The 19,216-nt window shown below is 42.9% G+C and overlaps 1 protein-coding gene across 1 annotated transcript in view; it reads right to left on the bottom strand.

The window, feature by feature from the left end:
* The window catches only part of KY (kyphoscoliosis peptidase), a 66,737-nt gene extending 48,165 nt beyond the window's left edge, over positions 1–18,572 (bottom strand). The window contains 1 exon segment of the mRNA XM_032225765.1: positions 18,425–18,572. Within this exon segment, the coding sequence (XP_032081656.1) occupies positions 18,425–18,572 (148 nt within the window).
* Positions 18,573–19,216: the final 644 nt, after the last annotated feature.

The following is a 19,216-nucleotide window of genomic DNA, read 5'->3' as shown; positions in this document are numbered from 1 at the left end:
ACTTCAGAGGGAAGAGCAGGGGAGTGGGGGAGCGTTGAAAGGGGGATTGCTTTAGTGGCCCCTGGACACTTGAACGCTCCGGAGACCTTCCCATCCCCCATGCCGGCTACAGAAAATGGCGGCGGCGTTTTGAATTCGGCGCGTTTCTAAATCTAGCACTGGGGGCAGTGACGGCGTTGGGATGGCGAGACTCCGGCTTCTGGCTTCTGGCTCTGGATTATTTGGGGAGGAACCCGCTCTGTGACCATCATTAAGCAAAACATCGGCTGCAGCTGTCACACTGCGGTCTCAGCGGCCTGGAGGTCCGTCTTGGGGGGGGGGGGCTGACCCGGCTATTGCTGCCCTGACTGCTACAACCACTGCTGTGCTGTTGCTGGGTTAGGGCTAGGGTCAGGGTGAGGGCTAGGGTTAGCGCTAGGGCTAGGGTTAGGGTTAGGGTTAGGGTTAGGTTTAGGGTTTGGGTTAGGCTTAGTGGCAGGATCAGGGTTAGGGCTAGGATTAGGGTTAGGGTTAGGTTAGGTTAGGTTAGGTTAGGTTAGGGTTAGGGTTAGGGCTAGGGTTAGGGTTAGGGTTGGGGTTGCTAGCCTGATGGTCCACTGGCTCGCTGATGCCGCCTTGTGAACACAGCAGCTCAGTTGTTGAGAGGGGTGTCCTCCCCCATTTATCCCCCTTCCATCGGGGGCGCAGTCTTTTTCAGCTGGATCCAGATTGCCGGGGGGGGGGAGGCAGTACTTCGGCTGCTGCATCCCCGGCCGTTTGATCATGACCGGCCTTTCGGCTTTCACTGCTGTACCGGTTGCTAACCACGGCCATTTTGCCTCCCAGCCATCTCTGCCCCTGCTTTCGTCCTCTGGACCATCATCTCGGAGCAAGCCGGGTCTTTTGAATCCATCTCCAGCCTCGCTGAGATTCCCGCTTAAGCAGGGGATGAGGAGGACGTGGGCGGGGAGCTTGTTTCGCACGTCCCTCCAACCGACATTAACTTCCCTACCGCTCCAGACTTTTGGACTTTGCCCTCTCTGCTGGACTCCTCAGAGAAGATCAGGAATACTAGGACTCCCTCTTCCATATTAGCATAAACTTTGTACAAACTTCTTGCAACCGCTGCGCAATTTTTAACTTGTATGGGGAGTGCATGTGATACGGGTGTGACTGAATGAATGAGCCCACTTTTTTATTAGTCCATTATTGTTGTATTTTTGTGTTTTTAATTGCTACGTGGGGATTGCTTGGGTGAATGGACGTGTATGTCTGAGAGGACTAGGATTACAACCTGGTGCCTCCTTCACTGAGTGCTGTTGCAGAAGTGTTAGGGGGCCAGGCCCAATCCCAGTCCTAGAATGCTTGAATCAAATGGCTTGCCGGAGAGAGCGGCTGCTACCGGGGGGGGGAATGGGGACTATGGACACGGTGGTGGGCTGGAACATTATGGTCATGACGGGGAGGGGCAGGTACGGTGGGAACTTCAGGGCTAGCCATTACCGGGGAAGGAGGGTTCTCTACGTCACAGCGATCCCTCCTTCCGGCCCTGTTAGTTCCACTCCAAGGGCAGATGGCGAGAGTAGTCAGGGCCCTGGTCTCAGGCTATTGTTGCTAAATGCCAGGTCTGTGGTTCACAAGGTTCCACTCATCCGGGACCTAATATTAGATGAGGGGGCAGACCTGGCATGTATTACTGAAACCTGGCTGGGCCCGGAGGGAGGAGTCCCCCTCACTGAAATGTGGCCAGAAAGATTTCAGGTGCTTCATCAGCCGCGACCACAGGAAAGGGGTGAGGGAGTGGCTATCATCATCCGAGTGTCTCTAGTTCCTCGTAGGAGCCCTGCTCTGGAGCTTGTCGGGTGTGAGTCCTTGCTGGTGAAGTTGGACCTTGCGGGTCGTGGGCTTGTTGTTAACGTACCTTCCTCCCAACAGCATTGCAACAGCCCTCCCCTTGCTCCTCGAGTCAGTAGCCGAGCTGGCGGTCGAGTTCCCCAGGCTTATGGTTCTGGGGGATTTCAATCTGCCTTCGCTCGGTGGTCACTCTGATGGGGCGCAGGAGTTCATGGCTTCCATGACGTCCATGGACTTGACCCAAGTAATTCGGGGTCCGACTCACTCAGCGGGTCACACACTTGACCTCGTATTCCTCTCGGAGCAGTGGAGACATGATCTAGATTTGAGGGGCGTTAAGATCTTGCCCTTGTCATGGTCTGATCACTTCCTGCTGAGGCTTGACTTTTGGAAACTAATCCCCCACTGTAGGGAGGAGGAACCAATTAGGTGGTTCCACCCCAGGAGCCTGATGGACCCTATGGGATTTCAGACGGCACTTGGAGAAATACCTGACGCTCTCGTCCACAGTCCGGTGGAGGCCTTGGTCACTGCCTGGAATACAGCGGCGGCAGGAGCTCTAAACCGGATTGCGCCTTTACGGCCTCTCTGAGATAGCGGATCCAGGAGGGCCCCTTGGTTCACCGAGGAACTCCGGAAGATGAAGCACCAAAAGAGATGTCTAGAGCGCTGCTGGAGGCCAGTAACTCTGAGTCAGACCGAGCACTGATGAGAGCCTTTGTCATAGCCTATCTCGTGGCAATACGGGCAGCGAAATGTGCGCATTTTGCCACTCTTATTGTGTCTGCTGAATCACGCCCAGCCACCTTGTTTAGAATAACCCACTCCCTCTTGAAAGGGAGGGATGCGAATGAACCTTTACAAGGTAGAGCCGAGGAACTTGTTCAGTTTCTAGCGGATAAAGTCGCTCAGATTCGGACAGACCTGGACTCCAATTACTCAGTGCCAGCCGAGGTACCGTGGGAAGGTCTTGAGCGGAGTTTATGGACTGAGTTTCAACTTGTCACTCCTGAGGAAGTGGACAAGGCCATGGGAGCGGTGAGTGCCTACACTTGTATACTGGACCCGTGCCCCTCCTGGTTGGTTGCGAACAGCAGGGAGGTGACACGCGGCTGGATCCTGACGATAGTTAACACCTCTCTCTGGGAGGGATCCTTCCCGCTCCTCCTAAAGGATGCAGTGCTGAGACCCCTCCTGAAGAAACCGTCTTTGTATCCAGCCATTTTGAGTAACTACCATCCAGTCTCCAACCTTCCCTTTGTAGGGAAGGTTGTTGAGAAAGTGGTGGCCTTTCAACTCCGGCGGTCCTTGGATGAAACCGATTATCTGGATTCCTTTCAGTCTGGATTCAAGCCTGGCTACAGCATGGAAACTGCTTTGGTCGTGCTGATCGATGATCTCTGGAGAGCCAGGGATAGGGGCCACGCCTCTATCCTAGTGCTCCTTGACCTCTCAGCGGCTTTCGATACCATCGACCATGGTATCCTTCTGCAACGGTTACGGGAGGTGGGAGTGGGAGGCACCGTCCTCCGGTGGTTCTCCTCCTACCTCTCAGACAGGTCGCAGTCAGTGTTGGTCGGAGGGCAGAGATCGACCCCTAGGCCCCTCAACTATGGGGTGCTGCAGGGTTAGGTCCTGTCCCCCCTCCTATTTAACATCTACATGAAGCCGCTGGGTGAGATCATACGTCGGCACGGGATTAAATACCACCAGTATGCAGACGATACACAGCTGTATTTATCCGCCCCATACCAACTCAGTGAAGCGGTCGAAGTGATGTGCCAGTGCCTGGAGGCTGTCAGGGTCTGGATGGGAACGAACAAGCTTGCACTCAATCCTGACAAGACTGAGTGACTATTAATGCTCCCTCCCAAAGATTGGCTATCCCACCATCTCTCAGGCTGGGGGGTGAAATTATATGCCCCCAGACAGGGTTCGCAATTTGGGAGTCCTCCTGGATCCGCAGCTGACTTTAGAACATCATTTGTCGGCTGTGACCAGGGGGGCCTTTGCCCAGGTTAGGTTTATAGGTTATAGGTTTATTGCATTTATATGCCGCCCTATTCCCAGAGGGACTCAGGGCGGCTAACAAACCCAGGAGGGGAGTAATACAGACAAGGGAAAAAACAAACAAACAAAATACAGAGAAAATTAAAACCATCAACAGTCACACAATTCGAGCGGGGAAGGGAACTTGTCAACCCCAGGCCTGTTGGAACAGCCAGGTTTTAACAGCCTTATGGAAAGCCTGAAGGGAGGTGAGGGTCCGAATCTCCAGGGGAGCTCGTTCCAAAGCGCCGGAGCAGCCACACAGAAGGCCCTCCTCTGAGTAGTCACCAATCGGCACTGGCCGGTAGATGGAATTCGGAGGAGGCCTAATCTGTGGGATCTAATGGGTCTTTGGGAGGTGATTGGCAGCAGGCGGTCTCTCAAGTACCCAGGTGCAATACCATGAAGGGCTTTATAAGTGACGACCAGGTGCACCAATTGCGACCCTACCTGGATTGGGAGGCCCTCCAAACAGTCACTCACACCCTTGTGACCTCAAGACTGGACTACTGTAACACGCTCTACATGGGGCTGCCCTTGAAGAGTATTCGGAGACTTCAGCTTGTCCAGAATGCAGCCGCGTGAGCGATCGTGGGTGCGCCTCGGTTCACCCATGTTACACCTACCCTCCGTGAGCTGCACTGGCTGCCCATTGGTCTCCGGACACGCTTCAAGGTGCTAGTCGTTACTTTTAAAGCTCTACATGACTGGATGAGGGCTAACAAGCTTGTACTCAACCCGGAGAAGACCGAGTGGCTGTTGTGCTTTCCTCCCAATAATTCGATCAGTGTTCCATCGCTCAGGCTGGGGGGTCAAATTTTATACCCCTCAGAGAGGGTTCGCAACTTGGGAGTCCTCCTGGATCCACAGCTGACTTTCGACCACCATTTGACGGCTGTGACCAGGGGGGCATTTGCCCAGGTTCGCCTGGTGCGCCAGTTGCGACCCTACCTGAACCGGGAGGCCCTCACAACAGTCACTCGGGCCCTTGTGACCTCTAGGCTGGAATACTACAATGTGCTCTACATGGGGCTGCCCTTGAAGAGCATCTGGCGACTTCAGCTAGTCCAGAACGCGGCCGCGCGAGTGATTGTGGGTGCACCTCGGTTCGCCCACATAACACCTATCCTCCGCGAGCTGCGCTGGCTACCTGTTGATCTCCGGGTGCGCTTCAAGGTGCTACTTGTCACTCATAAGCCCTCCATGGTAGTGGATCTGCGTACTTGAGAGACCGCCTCCTGCCAATTACCTCCCTGCGACCAATTAGATCGCATAGATTAGGCCTCCTCCGAGTTCCATCTGCCAGTCAGTGCCGACTGGCAACTACACGGAGGAGAGCCTTTTCAGTAGTAGCTCCGACCCTTTGGAACGACCTCCCTGTGGAGATTCGTACCCTCACCACCGTCCAGACCTTCCGCACAGCCCTTAAGTCCTGGCTAACCCGTCAGGCCTGGGGATAAAGCTAATTTGTCCCCACCCGAATGATGAATGAATGTTGCTTACTATTTTACTTCTATGTACTGTTTGTGTCTATTGTCTGTACCCTCCCTTCCTTATTTTATGTAAGCCGCCCTGAGTCCCCTCAGGGAAAAGGGCGGCCTATAAATACTAATAAAATCCAAAATCCAAATCCAAATACATGGTATTGGACCTGGGTACTTGAGAGACCGCCTCCTGCCAATTACCTCCCATAGACCGATTAGATCCCACAGACTAGGCCTCTTCCGAATTCCATCTGCCGGCCAGTGTTGACTGGCAACTCCCTGGGGGAGGGCCTTCTCTGTGGCTGCTCCGGCCCTTTGGGGTGATCTCCCCATTGAGATCCGGACCCTTACCACCCTTCCGGCTTTCCGCAAAGCAGTTAAGACCTGGCTGTTCCGGAAGGCCTGGGGCTGTTGAATCTTTCAGCCCCATCCAAGGTTACGTCTGTTGTGTATTTTAAATTGTCTGTCTTTTTATTTTTATTTTGTATCCCCCCCTCTGAGTGTTAGCCACCCTGAGTCTCTCGGGAATGGGGCAGCATACAAATTGAATAAACTCAACTCAACTCAACTGGTTTGACCAGGCAAAAAAAAAAAAACAGTCCCTAAAAGGTTGAATGATACTGAATACCAAACCTTCCTGGAACTGCCCTCCCTGACAGTGACAGGCACATGGCAATCTGCACAATGTTTATACAGGTTAAACTTCCCTGTGTTAAGAAAGATGTTTTTTAAAAGCTAGGCACAGTATATCTTTATTGACTTTATTACAGGGCAGATTCAGCAAACACTTATTAACAGAACAACTCTGCTTTTAAGATGCTTAGGAAATAGCAATCACCCAACATGTATTGTTTTATTGCGGTTTCTATGTGTGTAAGGATTACATACTACTCCTGATGCAATACAGCACATCCTAAGACAAAAGTATGTTATACTAATCCTCTTCTTTCAGGTTCAAAGTGTGCTACGATCAGTACAAAAACCAAACTTTGTTGTGGCCGCAGTGAAAGCATGGCAACAACTAGTGCAACTAGTGTGGTAGTCAAAACTCATTGCACACATTTTATTTTATTAATTTTACCAGGGGAGAATGGTATCTTTGATTAAAATAATAAATTTGATTTGCTTTGGAGGTAAGCCAAGGTGGCGCAGTGGTTAAATGCAGCACTGCAGGCTACTGCTAGATCAGCAGGTCAGCGGTTCAAATCTCACCGGCTCAGGGTTGACTCAGCCTTCCATCCTTCCGAGGTGGGTAAAATGAGGACCCAGATTGTTGGGGGCAATATGCTGACTCTCTGTAAACCGCTTAGAGAGGCCTGAAAGGCCTATGAAGCGGTATATAAGTCTACTGCTATTGCTATATAAGCCAATTTTTTTTATAGTTGAGGATTATACTCGCCTTGTTTAGTGATTAGACCAGATGGCTGTTCTATCCTGGCTGTGCATATTTTGTGCTGCTTTAATTACGGACTTCTATTCCTCCTCAATAACAAGGCTAAGGAATGATGCTGTCCTTAGGGTTTAATGGGGTCAAGATAAGAAAGAGGATTATCCTGCTTTTCTTCCCTCAAGTATCATTTTCTGACAGAAAAACTAACATTCTCCTTAAGGTGTGATAGTGCCAGGCTGAGCAAATACAGGCAAATTCTTTGAATGGTGGGGTTTGGTTAACAATCAAGTTGAACAAATAACTCATAAAAAAGGAGGCACATTTTAATTATGGCCATGAGAAAGTTTGTTATGTGTAATTGTGTACATGCAGTACATGGATCCATGCAAACTGGTAGCCACAGAGCATAAAACAGAGATTCACAGTGCTGAGATTCCCATCCCCTATGCAAGGCAGGAGACCTTATACCACCCTGGTCAAATGGTTGTCCAGTCTATTTTTGAAAACCTCCCGGGAGGGAGCACCCACTAACTCCAGGACATAAGCTATTCCTCTGATTAATTCTTCTCACTATCAGAAAATTTCACCTTACTTCTAGGTTGGATCTCTCATTAACAAGCTTCCATCTGATACTTCTTGTCCTGCTCCCTCGTGCTTTGGAGAATAACGTTACCTCTTCTCTGTGATAACCTGTCAAGTACGGGAAGATAGTTATCATGTCCTCATAATCCTTCTCTGATAAGCTAGACATATATAGCTCCCTCAAACATTCATCATACACTTTAGCCCCAAAACCTTCTATCAAGGGAGTTGGTTTACCAAGAGAGTTAGTTGAACCCAAATCTTCTCTGTGCATTGGAAGAACATATGGGAAGTGCTAAAATGTGTTTTTCTGTTTCTAAATCTTATATTTTAATGCACAAATCAAAATAAAGTACAGAATAATATAACACCCCTAAGCTGAGTCTCCCTAAAGGAATATGTTAAGCAGTATATGTCTTCAAAGAACTGCATATTGATAATCATCAAAGAGAAGCTGCAGCATTCCAAAAATGCATTTTCCATTCTGGGTACTGCATAACTTATGACTGGCATAGCTCAGGCCATGAATGATAAATTATCATTGCAATGTGTGATAGTCATGTGTTTGTTTAACTACAGTATGGCTCAATCTGAATTACTTCAGAGCATTCAGAAATACTCTAAGAGCACTGGCTGCTTCATGGTGTCAAACTTCACAAGTACTGTAATCAAACCGTAATACCCAAAATTTATTTGTTGACACCTTCATATTAAGCACATGAAGATTTCTAATAATTAATTATGCAACTAAAATTTTTGGGAACTATTTACGAAGTGGTGTAAGTTGATGTAAATCCCTACAATCAAGCTAACAAGTAAACTTGCATAATGTTCCTGGTTAACCTGGTACCTACTTCTTGTGACTTGATCCCTGAAACTAATTTTTTTCTTTAACTTTAGTTTGTAATAGATTTTCTTATCGTAATCAAAAGGCTGGCAAGAAACCACAATAACAGAATCTCCCTGTGGACCATTTCTGAAATGTGTTGGCTCAAGGGAAAATCTTCCACTGTGCCCATGGCTTTTCCTTGTTTGGCAACAAGCACACATAACCTGGCATGCTTTGATTGATCCTGCCTGCTGCAGCTGACCCAGGCAGACCACAGGGAGCGATGGCTGAATCAGCTGCTGAAGGAACATCAGAATGGTTGAATACACTGCAAGTGATACATTTTCTTTTTAACAACAGCCTCAAACAACAGAGTCTGTTTATATTATATAAGACCAGCATTTTGCTTCCTCTTCCTGTTTACTAGTATAATAGAAAACAGAATAAAGAGCCATTCTTAGCTGATTGCTTTAATTCCCTTCATGTGAAGACTTTAGTAGATTTGTCTACTAAAGGCCTTTCTGCTATAGTATTCTATGAGCCTTTCTTCATTAATTATTTACACCGCCACTGGAATGGCTGGGCAACCACAATTTTATTCCAAGCAGATCTATCCTCCTGATGCCATGAGTTATGTAGAAGCTTCTCCATCTGCAAAGCACAGAAGAAAATCTAACAAAGCGTCCTTACACAGATAAATCTATCACCACAATGGGAGATGGTTCCTGCTTATGATCCCTACTATGAAAGATGGCATCATGGCGTGGCTAACAGAAGCACTCAAGAAGTTTATAAGAAGGTTATGGCTCTTTTTCACTGTTGATCCTTATTAAATGGCATTTTAGGAATGCTGTTTTTGATTCCAGAGATAAGATTCAACTGTGAAGATTATAAGCCATTGATAGCTCTGTTCTTGATGAATTTAACTGGTCTGCTTTGAAAACTGTCTTTGCTGGTACAATGAGCAGTTCAGAGGGACAGTGGAGAACAAATGTCAACATGCGTGGTACCATAATCAATACTTGTGTCACTACATAATATGTCATTTGCAAGATGACATCATTTATTTATTTTTGTTTATATATCAAATTCAGAGACCGCCATCTCATTCGTGCATGTGCTTTCATTTTGACATACTTTTGACTGTGAATCCCATAATTTAATTATCTGATGGATAAAAAAATGTTTAGGACTATGCAAGATATTTGAAAGAGATGATATGAGCGGAACATTCTCTTTGAACGATTAAAGCACTCCTATCCTTCAGAAAGGTCTATGTTTTCCAGTTTTTTCCACACGTGTTTGTGTGCATAGCCTCTGCTCATATCCACAAGAGAAGCAGGATCTACCCCTGTAGATAATATATTTGTACAAAACACAAAAAGCATCTGGAGAAGCCTTTCAATCACACAAGGTGTCTTAGGAACACCTGTTTTAGTTCTGCATCGAAAGACACCTTGCTCTGGTTTTAATAGTGTGACAAAGGACAAAACTTTACTCAGTTTTTTTATAATCATACACAACTGCATGTCTGAAAGTGTACATGGGTGATTTAAGAGTGGTTCCACTAAAGATTAATAAATGATGGGATGATCAGCCCAAGGCCCCAGCCTTAGTTTTGTAGATTATGTTGCTGAAAGTCAGCAGCAAATTGTTGGTTCTTTTTTTAAAAAAAATTATTTGTTTTTGAACAAGGACAAACAAACATAAAAAAACCATCTTCCATTACAAATTGTAGAAAGTGTGTCAGTTAGTTACAGTATTTCCATGCATCTCTTCCATAGTCACCACCTGCTTTTCATATCAAATTGCATATTTTAAATTCACCTATATTCATGTATATCACAATTATTATATCTCAACCTTAATTTTGACTAATTGTTTTTACATCCTTTTATATATAATATTCAAAATCTAGAATAGGATTATATAACAGTCCATTAAATCATCCTAAAATCATCCAATCACAATACATCTTTATAACATATTCTCGATAAAACTTCTAAACCTCCTGTGATAATCTCCATGTGTTGTTTACATAAAATTTCATATTATCAAACTAATATATCTATATGTATTGTTATCATTATTAATCATTATTTTACTATAGCTATTGTCGCTTCATTTTATACATACTACTAGTAAACTAAATTTAGCTTAATTTTTTATTATACATTTTCATTGCATCAACCTGTATCTTTCCAGTAATAGTACGGTCTTATATCTCTTGCCATTTGTAGCATTAATGTTCTAGTTACTTTCTTAATAAATCTTGTATAAACTTCTCTTGGCAACATGTTATTCCTTTCGTATCTCATAAAAGCTTGAAACCCAACATCTGTTCTTTCCATCAGCTTATCTTTGGTTATCACTAGTGCTCCTGTCAAGATTTCTCTCCTTATCTCTGTCAATTTTTCTCTCTTTTCTTCTTCTGTGCTTTGAAATCTGGGGTAGAGTTCCAATCCATCTATCTCCCCTTTCCACATTCCACTCTTGCCATTACCAATCACACTCACTTTGTTGTCAGTATCCACAGTTTTCTTATCTCTTTGCTCATTTTTTTCTTCCATATTTTGAACTCTGTCCTCCACTTTCTTCATTTGGTAAACATCCTCAGTTTCTCCATAAGATTTTTCTATTTTGTATTCCATATTCTCCAATCTCTTTTTAATTCTCTCTGTCACAACTAATAGATTTTGAATTTCAAACATAATCATTTGCAATGTTACAGTTTCTTTTTCCTGCTGAGCCATTCTTTCAGTTTTGCAAACACTGCCACTATAGAGTTCAAGGCTATTTTAATAAACTTCAAACAGGTTCATTTATTACACAGGTCTGCGACTAAAAAGCTGTTTGATTATTTTCATATAATTTCCATGTATTTTGGTGTGCTGAAAACAAATAAAATATTGAAAAAATCCTAGACATCATGATTTGCCACAACATGCAAAATTATCTTTAAATTTATCATTTTTTTTTAATTTTTGGTATTTTTTTATATTATGGGTTTTTAACCAAATTTAAAGTCCAAATTACTATTAATTAATTCACATAAGTGCATTTAAGATATAAAATGCCAAAAAACCTTAAAAGGTTTGTCCGAGTTATGTAAAAAAATATAGCACTGTAAATCTGATGCTCAGCAATATATACATAAGCGAAGCAAGTTTTAAGTCTGTGCTTCTAATGGTAGAAGGGGTTAATTTTTCCTGAAGAATCCAGTGGGAGGGAGACACAGGGCAGATAGCAGCATCTCCGGTCAGTGCAGGGGGCATGGCCAGCACTGTTACGTCTCGTGTACAGACACAGAACTGCTCTCTCCTGCATGCCACACTTGTGCATGAATCATCATCAGGTTCTTGGTTCTAGGCTGTTCACACTTTTTCATCGCAATTCATGTTAGCTCGTCATTTTTCAACCGTTATGTTATGGCTCCATGAAAGTGTATTAATTCACAGACAGTTTCTGTTTCATCTGTGCTGAATATACAGTGTTGAAGCAACAGCAGAATATTACAGACATTGTGAAAAAAGTATACTTTGCATACTTTGGACTAAAAATTGGAGATCAAGATAAAGTTTGGGCGCCTCATAAAGTGTGCAAACGGTGTGTTGAGGACCTCCGAAACTGATTCAAAGGTAAGAAAAAATCTTTGCGTTATGGGATTCCTATGGTATGGCGAGAGCAAAAGAACCATAGTGATGACTGTTACTTTTGTTCCTGCGATGTGAAAGGGTTTAATTCCAAATGGAAGCATTCCATTTCATACCCCAATCTTCACTCAGCAATTCATACCATCCCCCATTGCACAGATATACCAGAACCCAAGCCCCCTGCTACCTTGGAAGAGATACCTAACTCAGATGAAGGTGAAGTCATACTTGAACCAGATGATGAATCAAGTTCTGACTTTGAAGATGATACAAGACCAAAATTGTTTTCTCAGGAGGAGATGAATAATTTGGTAAGAGACTTGAATCTTCCCAAAGATGCTGCTGAGTTATTCGGATCAAGGCTGAAAAGCAGGAATTTATTGTTGCCAGGAGTGTCATCTTCATGGTTCAGACTTCGTGAAAAGGAGTTCATTCCTTACTTCGCCCAGGAAGAAAGTTGGTTTATTGCATTGATGTCAAAGGTCTGATGGGTCAATTTAAAATCCAATATGATTCAGAGCAATGGCGTCTTTTTTTTATCAAAATACTTTTATTTCCATTTCCATTTCATTTCATACAATCACATGTATACTGTGCATGACCGGGGCATATAACATTGAATAATAAACACAGCCCTCGCTTTCATAGACCCTACCCCCCAAAATACAAACCCAATATGCCACCTTGACCCACCATACACCCTCTTTCACCCCCTCCAACTTACATTCTTCCTTCCAACATTCCCCTCTACTACCTACTTCCCCTCCCCCTCTATCGCTCCTCTCTCCCAATACATTCCCTCCCTTCCTTCTCCTCCTGCCTCCAATCCTCTCTCCCACCCTCGCTACCCCTCTTTCTTCTTTCAGTCTACTCCTCCCTTCGGTGTATTTCTATTGTCTATCAATATATTCAGCTTGTCCTATCTTTACACTACCATTAAAAAGCCACAGTATACAAGTGCAATCATGTGCTTTGAGATCTAAGACATATTATATTTCCCCCCTCCCCCCTCCCCCTAAACCCCCCCTCCCTTCCCTCCCCCCGACTTCCCAGAGCCCGTACACGGTATAGCTTTTTAACAAACACAGTCTAAGGTATCTTAAAAACAAAGCAGAAGAAAAGGATCGAAAGGATCTCTGCGTTGAACTCAGCTTCTTACTGTTACCCAAACTTTAAACAGTTTAAGTTATTACTAATCTTAAGCATATGCTATCTGGAATTTCTTAGTCCCATATTTGCTTTGTGTATAGTCAATCCATTTTTTCCAGTCTCGTTTATATCTCTCGTTTGAGTGATCTTTAAGATATGCTGAGATTTTTGCCATCTCGGCTAAGTTTATAAGTTTCAAAGTCCATTCTTGAGTTGTAGGTACGTCTTCCTTCTTCCAGTATTGCGCCACCAACAGTCTTGCTGCAGTTATTAAGTACAGAACCAAATTAGTCTCTACTGCTGTAAAATCAGTACATATACCTAGTAAAAATAACTGAGGGGTGAATTTTATCCTTCTTTTGAAGATATTTTGCATAATCCACCACAGTTTTATCCAAAATGCCTTAACTTTTCGACATGTCCACCATATATGAAAATATGTAGCATCAAGAGAACCACATCTCCAACATTTAGGCTGTACATTCGGATACATAGAAGCGAGCTTTTTGGGATCTAAATGCCATCTATAAAACATCTTATAAAAATTTTCTCTCAAGTTTTGTGCTTGTGTAAATTTCACATTTCTTACCCATATTCTTTCCCATGTGTCCAACATTATTGGTTCCTCAATATTCTGTGCCCATTTTATCATACAGTCTTTAATCAGTCCCGTTTCGGAATCCATCTGTATTAATACATTATATATCCTCTTTATATGCATTAAGCTTTGATCTCTTATTTGTTTAAACAAATTATCCTCAACTGTTTCAAAGCCAGTTTTTTGGTCTATTTTCCACCTAGCCTGTAATTGGCCATACTGAAACCATGTCTGAACTACCTTCTCCTCTTTAAGTGTCTCTAAAGATTTTAATTGTAACACCCCCACTTCTGAAGTGAGAAGTTGTCTGTAAGTGGTTCTATCGTGTTTTTGTTCTATATTCATATTTTGAATTGCATGTCTAGGAATTGCCCACATGGGCAGCTTATCGTTTAGTCTGTGTTGATATTTTTTCCAGACCCGCAATAAAGCATTTCTTAAAATATGATTTTTAAAGTTCTTATCTAATTTTTTGTTGAATAACAAATAAGCATGCCAACCATATACCAAATCATGTCCCTCGATATTCAATATTCCATCATTGGTTAAATGGGTCCAGTCACTGATTGCAGATAATGCCACTGCATCATAATATAATTTTAAATTGGGTAATTTCAATCCTCCTCTTTCACGTACATCTTGCATTATTTTCATCTTTACCCTCGGCTTCTTTCCTGCCCATACAAATTTGTTGATACCCTTCTGCCATTCTAAAAGGTTCACATCTCTTTTAAGTATTGGTAACATTTGAAAAAGAAATAAAAATTTTGGTAAGATGTTCATTTTTACTGCCGCTATCCTACCCATGCAATGGCGTCTTTTTATAGTTTCTTCAAAAAAAAAAGTCTCAAAGCAGTTTTACTCCACAACAGTTTTTATGCTTCCATGCCTGTAGGTCATTCCATACACTTGAAAGAAACCTAGAAGAACTTGGAATTGGTTCTTCATAAACTTAAATATGAAGACCATGGTTGGCAAGCATGTGGGGACTTGAAGGTCTTGTGCATGCTGCTCGGGCAACAAGCTGGGTATACCAAATACCCTTGTTTTCTGTGTCTATGGAACAGTTGAGACTGACAAAATCACTGAACCAAGAAGAGTTGGCAGCCGAGGGTGCTAACAGTCGATGAAAAAAAATGTCCTCCGAGAAACTTTGGTACCTTCCCATAAAGTTCTTCTACCACCTCTCCACATAAAATTGGGATTGATGAAGCAATTTGTAAAATCACTTCCAAGAGATGGAGAATGCTTCAAATATTGGCCACCAAGTTTCCATGCCTGTCAGAAGCAAAATTGAAGGAAGGTGTGTTCATCGGATCAGACATTAGAAGGGTTATAGTTGATCAAGAGTTTGTCAATACCATGACGGATCCTCAGAAAGAAGGGTGGATTGCATTTAAAGAAGTTAAAATTTTTTAGGCAATAACAAATATCCTCACTACAAAAAGATCGTCGGAAGAACGCTGAAAGTATTTCAAGCTTTAGGTTGCCTGATGATTTTGAAAGTGCATTTCCTCCAGTCCCACCTTGACTACTGTCCAGAAAATTTGGGAGCTGTGAGTGAGGAACAAGGTGAACGATTCCACCAACACATTAAAGAGATGGAAAGGAGATACCAGGGAAAATGGAGCATTACAATGATGGCAGACTACTGTTGGATGCTTCAGAGAGACATTCCAGATGCTACTCACAAGCGTAAATGCACCAAGATGAGCCTCACAAGGAAGAAGAATCGAGTTTAGTGTGTGTAGGTGAGCTCATTTCAGTTAAAAAAAAAGGATTTTCATGAAAATATTGTAATAAAACTTTAATTTTATAAGTCTATTTTCATTTATTTTGAGGTATTGCCTTATTTAACATAGTTACCTAAATTGTCAGGAAACATGATGTCATATGACAAAATGGAGGTCAGTTTCGGATTCAACACACCAAAAAACATAAAGATTATGTGGAATAACCAAAACAGCTCTCGAATTTTTTTTTTGCAGACCTGTGTTATATTTCAAGTCAAAATGTTGTCTTCCCTCCAATAGCTAGTGATAGAACTTACAAAAGGCACCTGTATAAACAACTTGTGCTCTTCCTACTATCACTGTCAGTAAACAAACTGAAAGAACCTTGAATCTCAAATGATCAAAGAGAAAGAAAAAAACCAATGTATCCAGCCTCCAGCCTCTAAGTGGCAGTATAAGTACTTTTCCTTCTGTTGTTACAACCCTCTTTATAATCCTTCTTATTTTCTTCTTTATATTCCAAGCTTAAGAAAGAAAAAAAACCCCTTAAATGGAGATCAAAAACAATCCAATCAATCCAATCAAGCATTATAAAAAAGGAGAATTTTAATCTATAGGTATAACCAAAAGTGAAAAAAGAAGAAGAAAGAATTAATCCATTCAGTTTAAAAAATAGGGAGCCCCTGCAAAAATTCCATCCATGAAAAAAAAAATAGAAACTGGATAACACACTAAGTTCAATGCAGCTCAATCTCACTGCCTACAGTCTTCTGTCTTCAATCTTAACTTAAATTTTTTTCTTGGGTAGTCTCTTCCTCTAATAATAAAATTTCCTCACCAATTCGACATACTTTCTCTTTCTGCTTTCTTCCCATTCCTGAGCTGTCCCAACTTCAGCAGCTTCATTAGCTGCATTTCTGTTACCAGAAAAAAGGGCTATTCCTGTATCTTTCAAGGACTTTGCAGTGTCCCTGAGATCAGCAGGAGGTTCCTTTCTCAACCATCTCTGCGGGACGGTTTAGGTCCAAATGGACCATCCAACGGCAGAAATTCGACTGTGATCTCGGAGCACCAAGATCGCACGTCATGCCGTCGTGACATCAACTCTCCTTCTCTCAAATTGTTGGTACTTTTGTTCCTGTGATTCTAAAATGTTAAATTTATACTTTTTGCAAAGTTAATCTTAAAAATAAAGGTGTTAAGGACCTTTCTAGCTTGGGGGAGGTGGCAGAGGTAGGGCAGGAGGGAATATAGTTTTGCGTGTGCACATCACTTTTACAAATGTAGCATTGTGTGCACAGATATTCACCTACAAGTTCCATGGTCCGGTTCCAAATGGAATCCCTATATTAAGGCTCTGTTGGGTTTGTGTAACCAGCCTCCACCCTTCAAATATTCTCTCTCTCCCCATCTTTATGTTTGTCTGTCTGTCTATCATCCTCTCTCTCTCTCTCTCCCTCTCCCTCCCTCCCTCCTTCTCATAACAACAACAAACAAAAAAACAGCAACATTATCTCTGGTGAAATCACTGAATTATCATCAATGGCTTTAATTCTTTTTAAACACATATCAACCCTACAGGCAGTGGTGGGTTCCAGCTGCCGCTACTGCTGGTTCACTCAGGGATGCGCCCCACGTTCGCTTGGTGAGTGATATGGATGCATACACAGTGCAACAAAAATTGCTCTGTGCATGTGCAGAAGGCAAAAACAAGATGGTGGCACCTCTGGTGCGGGCAAGAGAACCAGTTTTGGGTGTGGCAGGCCAGGGTCACTGCTGGTTCCAGCAACCCAGGCCCACCAGGTTACTACTGGTTCGGCTGAACTGGTCCGAACCAATAGGAACCCACTTCTGCTTACAACTAGGTAGGGTCAATAAAGCCAAGATGGCAACACAACTTTGCAATAAAAGCTCTACCTGTTTTTTAAGTGAGACTATATTTTCCCCTGTGCCCTTTGGACACTGTGCATCCCTCCATAATAAGATGGATAGAAGGACAAGTTTTAGCAACCTATGTGAGTTAATGGTTAAGGAAAGGGAAAAATCAGGTTCCAGTTTCTCCTCAACTATGAATTTCTCTGGGTGATTTTGGACTTCCACTCACCTTAAACTATTTCACCAGGAATGTTATTATGAAGTAAAATGAATGATATGAGAAACCTATATAAACTTCAGTGGCATGTCACTTAATCAGTGAATAGTATTCATGAACTAACAAATAGGAATAAAAGCTTTGTGTAATTCCAAAATCAAAATAGCAGCAGTAGCAACTATAAAATCTGCTAAGTCACTATTAAAATTTATACCCTCTGCAAAACACAATCTAGGCTTTTGATTTGAATGAAGCTATAAATGTCTTATTCTGATATCCCTTTTATTAATCACAACTATGCACACTAATACAAGTCATATTTATAGAGACACGTGAAATATTTCTTTTCTTTGTTTATTATAGCAGCAGCTGGAAATAGAATTACTGAATCATTGTCCATTTCAGAGTGTCCCCACACTGGCTTTGTTTGCAAATTAGGGGTGATTTCTGCATCATACTTTAGAGGCACAGAATCTCTTGCTATAAAATCTAGGACTATCAGGCCTGTGCTGCAAAAATCCAGATGGTAGATAAAAAGATATAGGAAAAAAATTACAGCGCCGATCCGGTAGCTCTAATAAAATCTCACATTGAGCTAGGACTATCTGCATTCATAATCCTTGCAACAGTAGCCACAATGCCTTCCTTTGCATTTAGTCCTACGTTGTGCTCTATGCTTATATTGTCCCCAGCTGCATTGCCATACAGAGAACCATGTGCCACTTTACACACTATTAAAACCACAGTCACACTACCTGTAGCTTTCATCCAAAGACTGGCAGAAAAGAATAAAACTTAAAGGAAAAAGTGAAAGGGGCTAAGGCTTAGAAATATCTCCCTTTTTGGTAAAACTTTTGTTTATCCAGATACAGTATATATTCAAAATAAAACAAACAAACACCCATCCACCCCAGCCTGCTTTATTTCCTTTGATTTCCCAATCCCCGCATTCTGCTAAAATAATACTTGCCAACGGAGATGTACAGATTACCCTGCCTTGCAAACTCCCCAGTCAATGCAATTTTTCTTTACCTTGGTATTGATGTAGGACAAGGCTTCCCCCCTGTTTGTCTTCCCGCAGCTTCTGCACAGCAGTGGCATGTCTCTTCTCAGATTGGACTACAAGAAACATTTGTAGAGCAACTGCACCATGAACATTTGGAAACTCCATAGTCCCCATTAGATCATTGCATCCTCTCCCTTATAGCTACTGATTATACAGTCTTTAAGGACCAAACACTGTGCACTTTTTGCCCCTATATACAAATGCAATAACCCATACATGCATGCAAACACACACAAACAAGCTTCTGGATGATGCTGTTGGTGTTCTATAGTGATCTGACCTAAGAACAGGTTACAAATCAGTTTTGAAAGGAAATCCCAGCAGAGATCCCAAACCTGAAGGAGATGAGGGAGGGGGAGAAAAAGAGAGGAGGGAGGGAGAGAGAGAGGAAGGGAGGGAGAGAGAGAGGGAGGGAGGGAGGGAGGGAGGGAGGGAGGGAGGGAGAGAGAGAGAGAGAGAGAGAGAGAGAGAGGGAAGAGTCAAGTTTCAGATGCATCCTCTTTAAGCCTCTTCCTTTTCTGGCTGCCCTTTCAGCATGAAATCCTTGCCCACACATAAATCCTGTTAATATCTCTGTTGCTGTCGGGGAATTTACTTTGTGAAGCTTGCCCATTCCCTAAAAGGATTTCTCCTTGATTGACAAACCAATGCTTGGACTTAACACAAGGCTTTACAGTGAGCTGGTTTGGGTAGAAAATCAGTGATTTTTTTTAAAAAATAGCAAAAAAGATGAGAAATTATATGGATGCTCTTTGGAA

The sequence above is a fragment of the Thamnophis elegans genome, chromosome 10, assembly GCF_009769535.1.
Source record: "Thamnophis elegans isolate rThaEle1 chromosome 10, rThaEle1.pri, whole genome shotgun sequence".
In the NCBI taxonomy this organism is placed as follows: Eukaryota; Metazoa; Chordata; class Lepidosauria; order Squamata; family Colubridae; genus Thamnophis; species Thamnophis elegans.
Note: the sequence above shows the minus strand (reverse complement) of the source record. Positions and strands in the feature narration are given on the sequence as shown.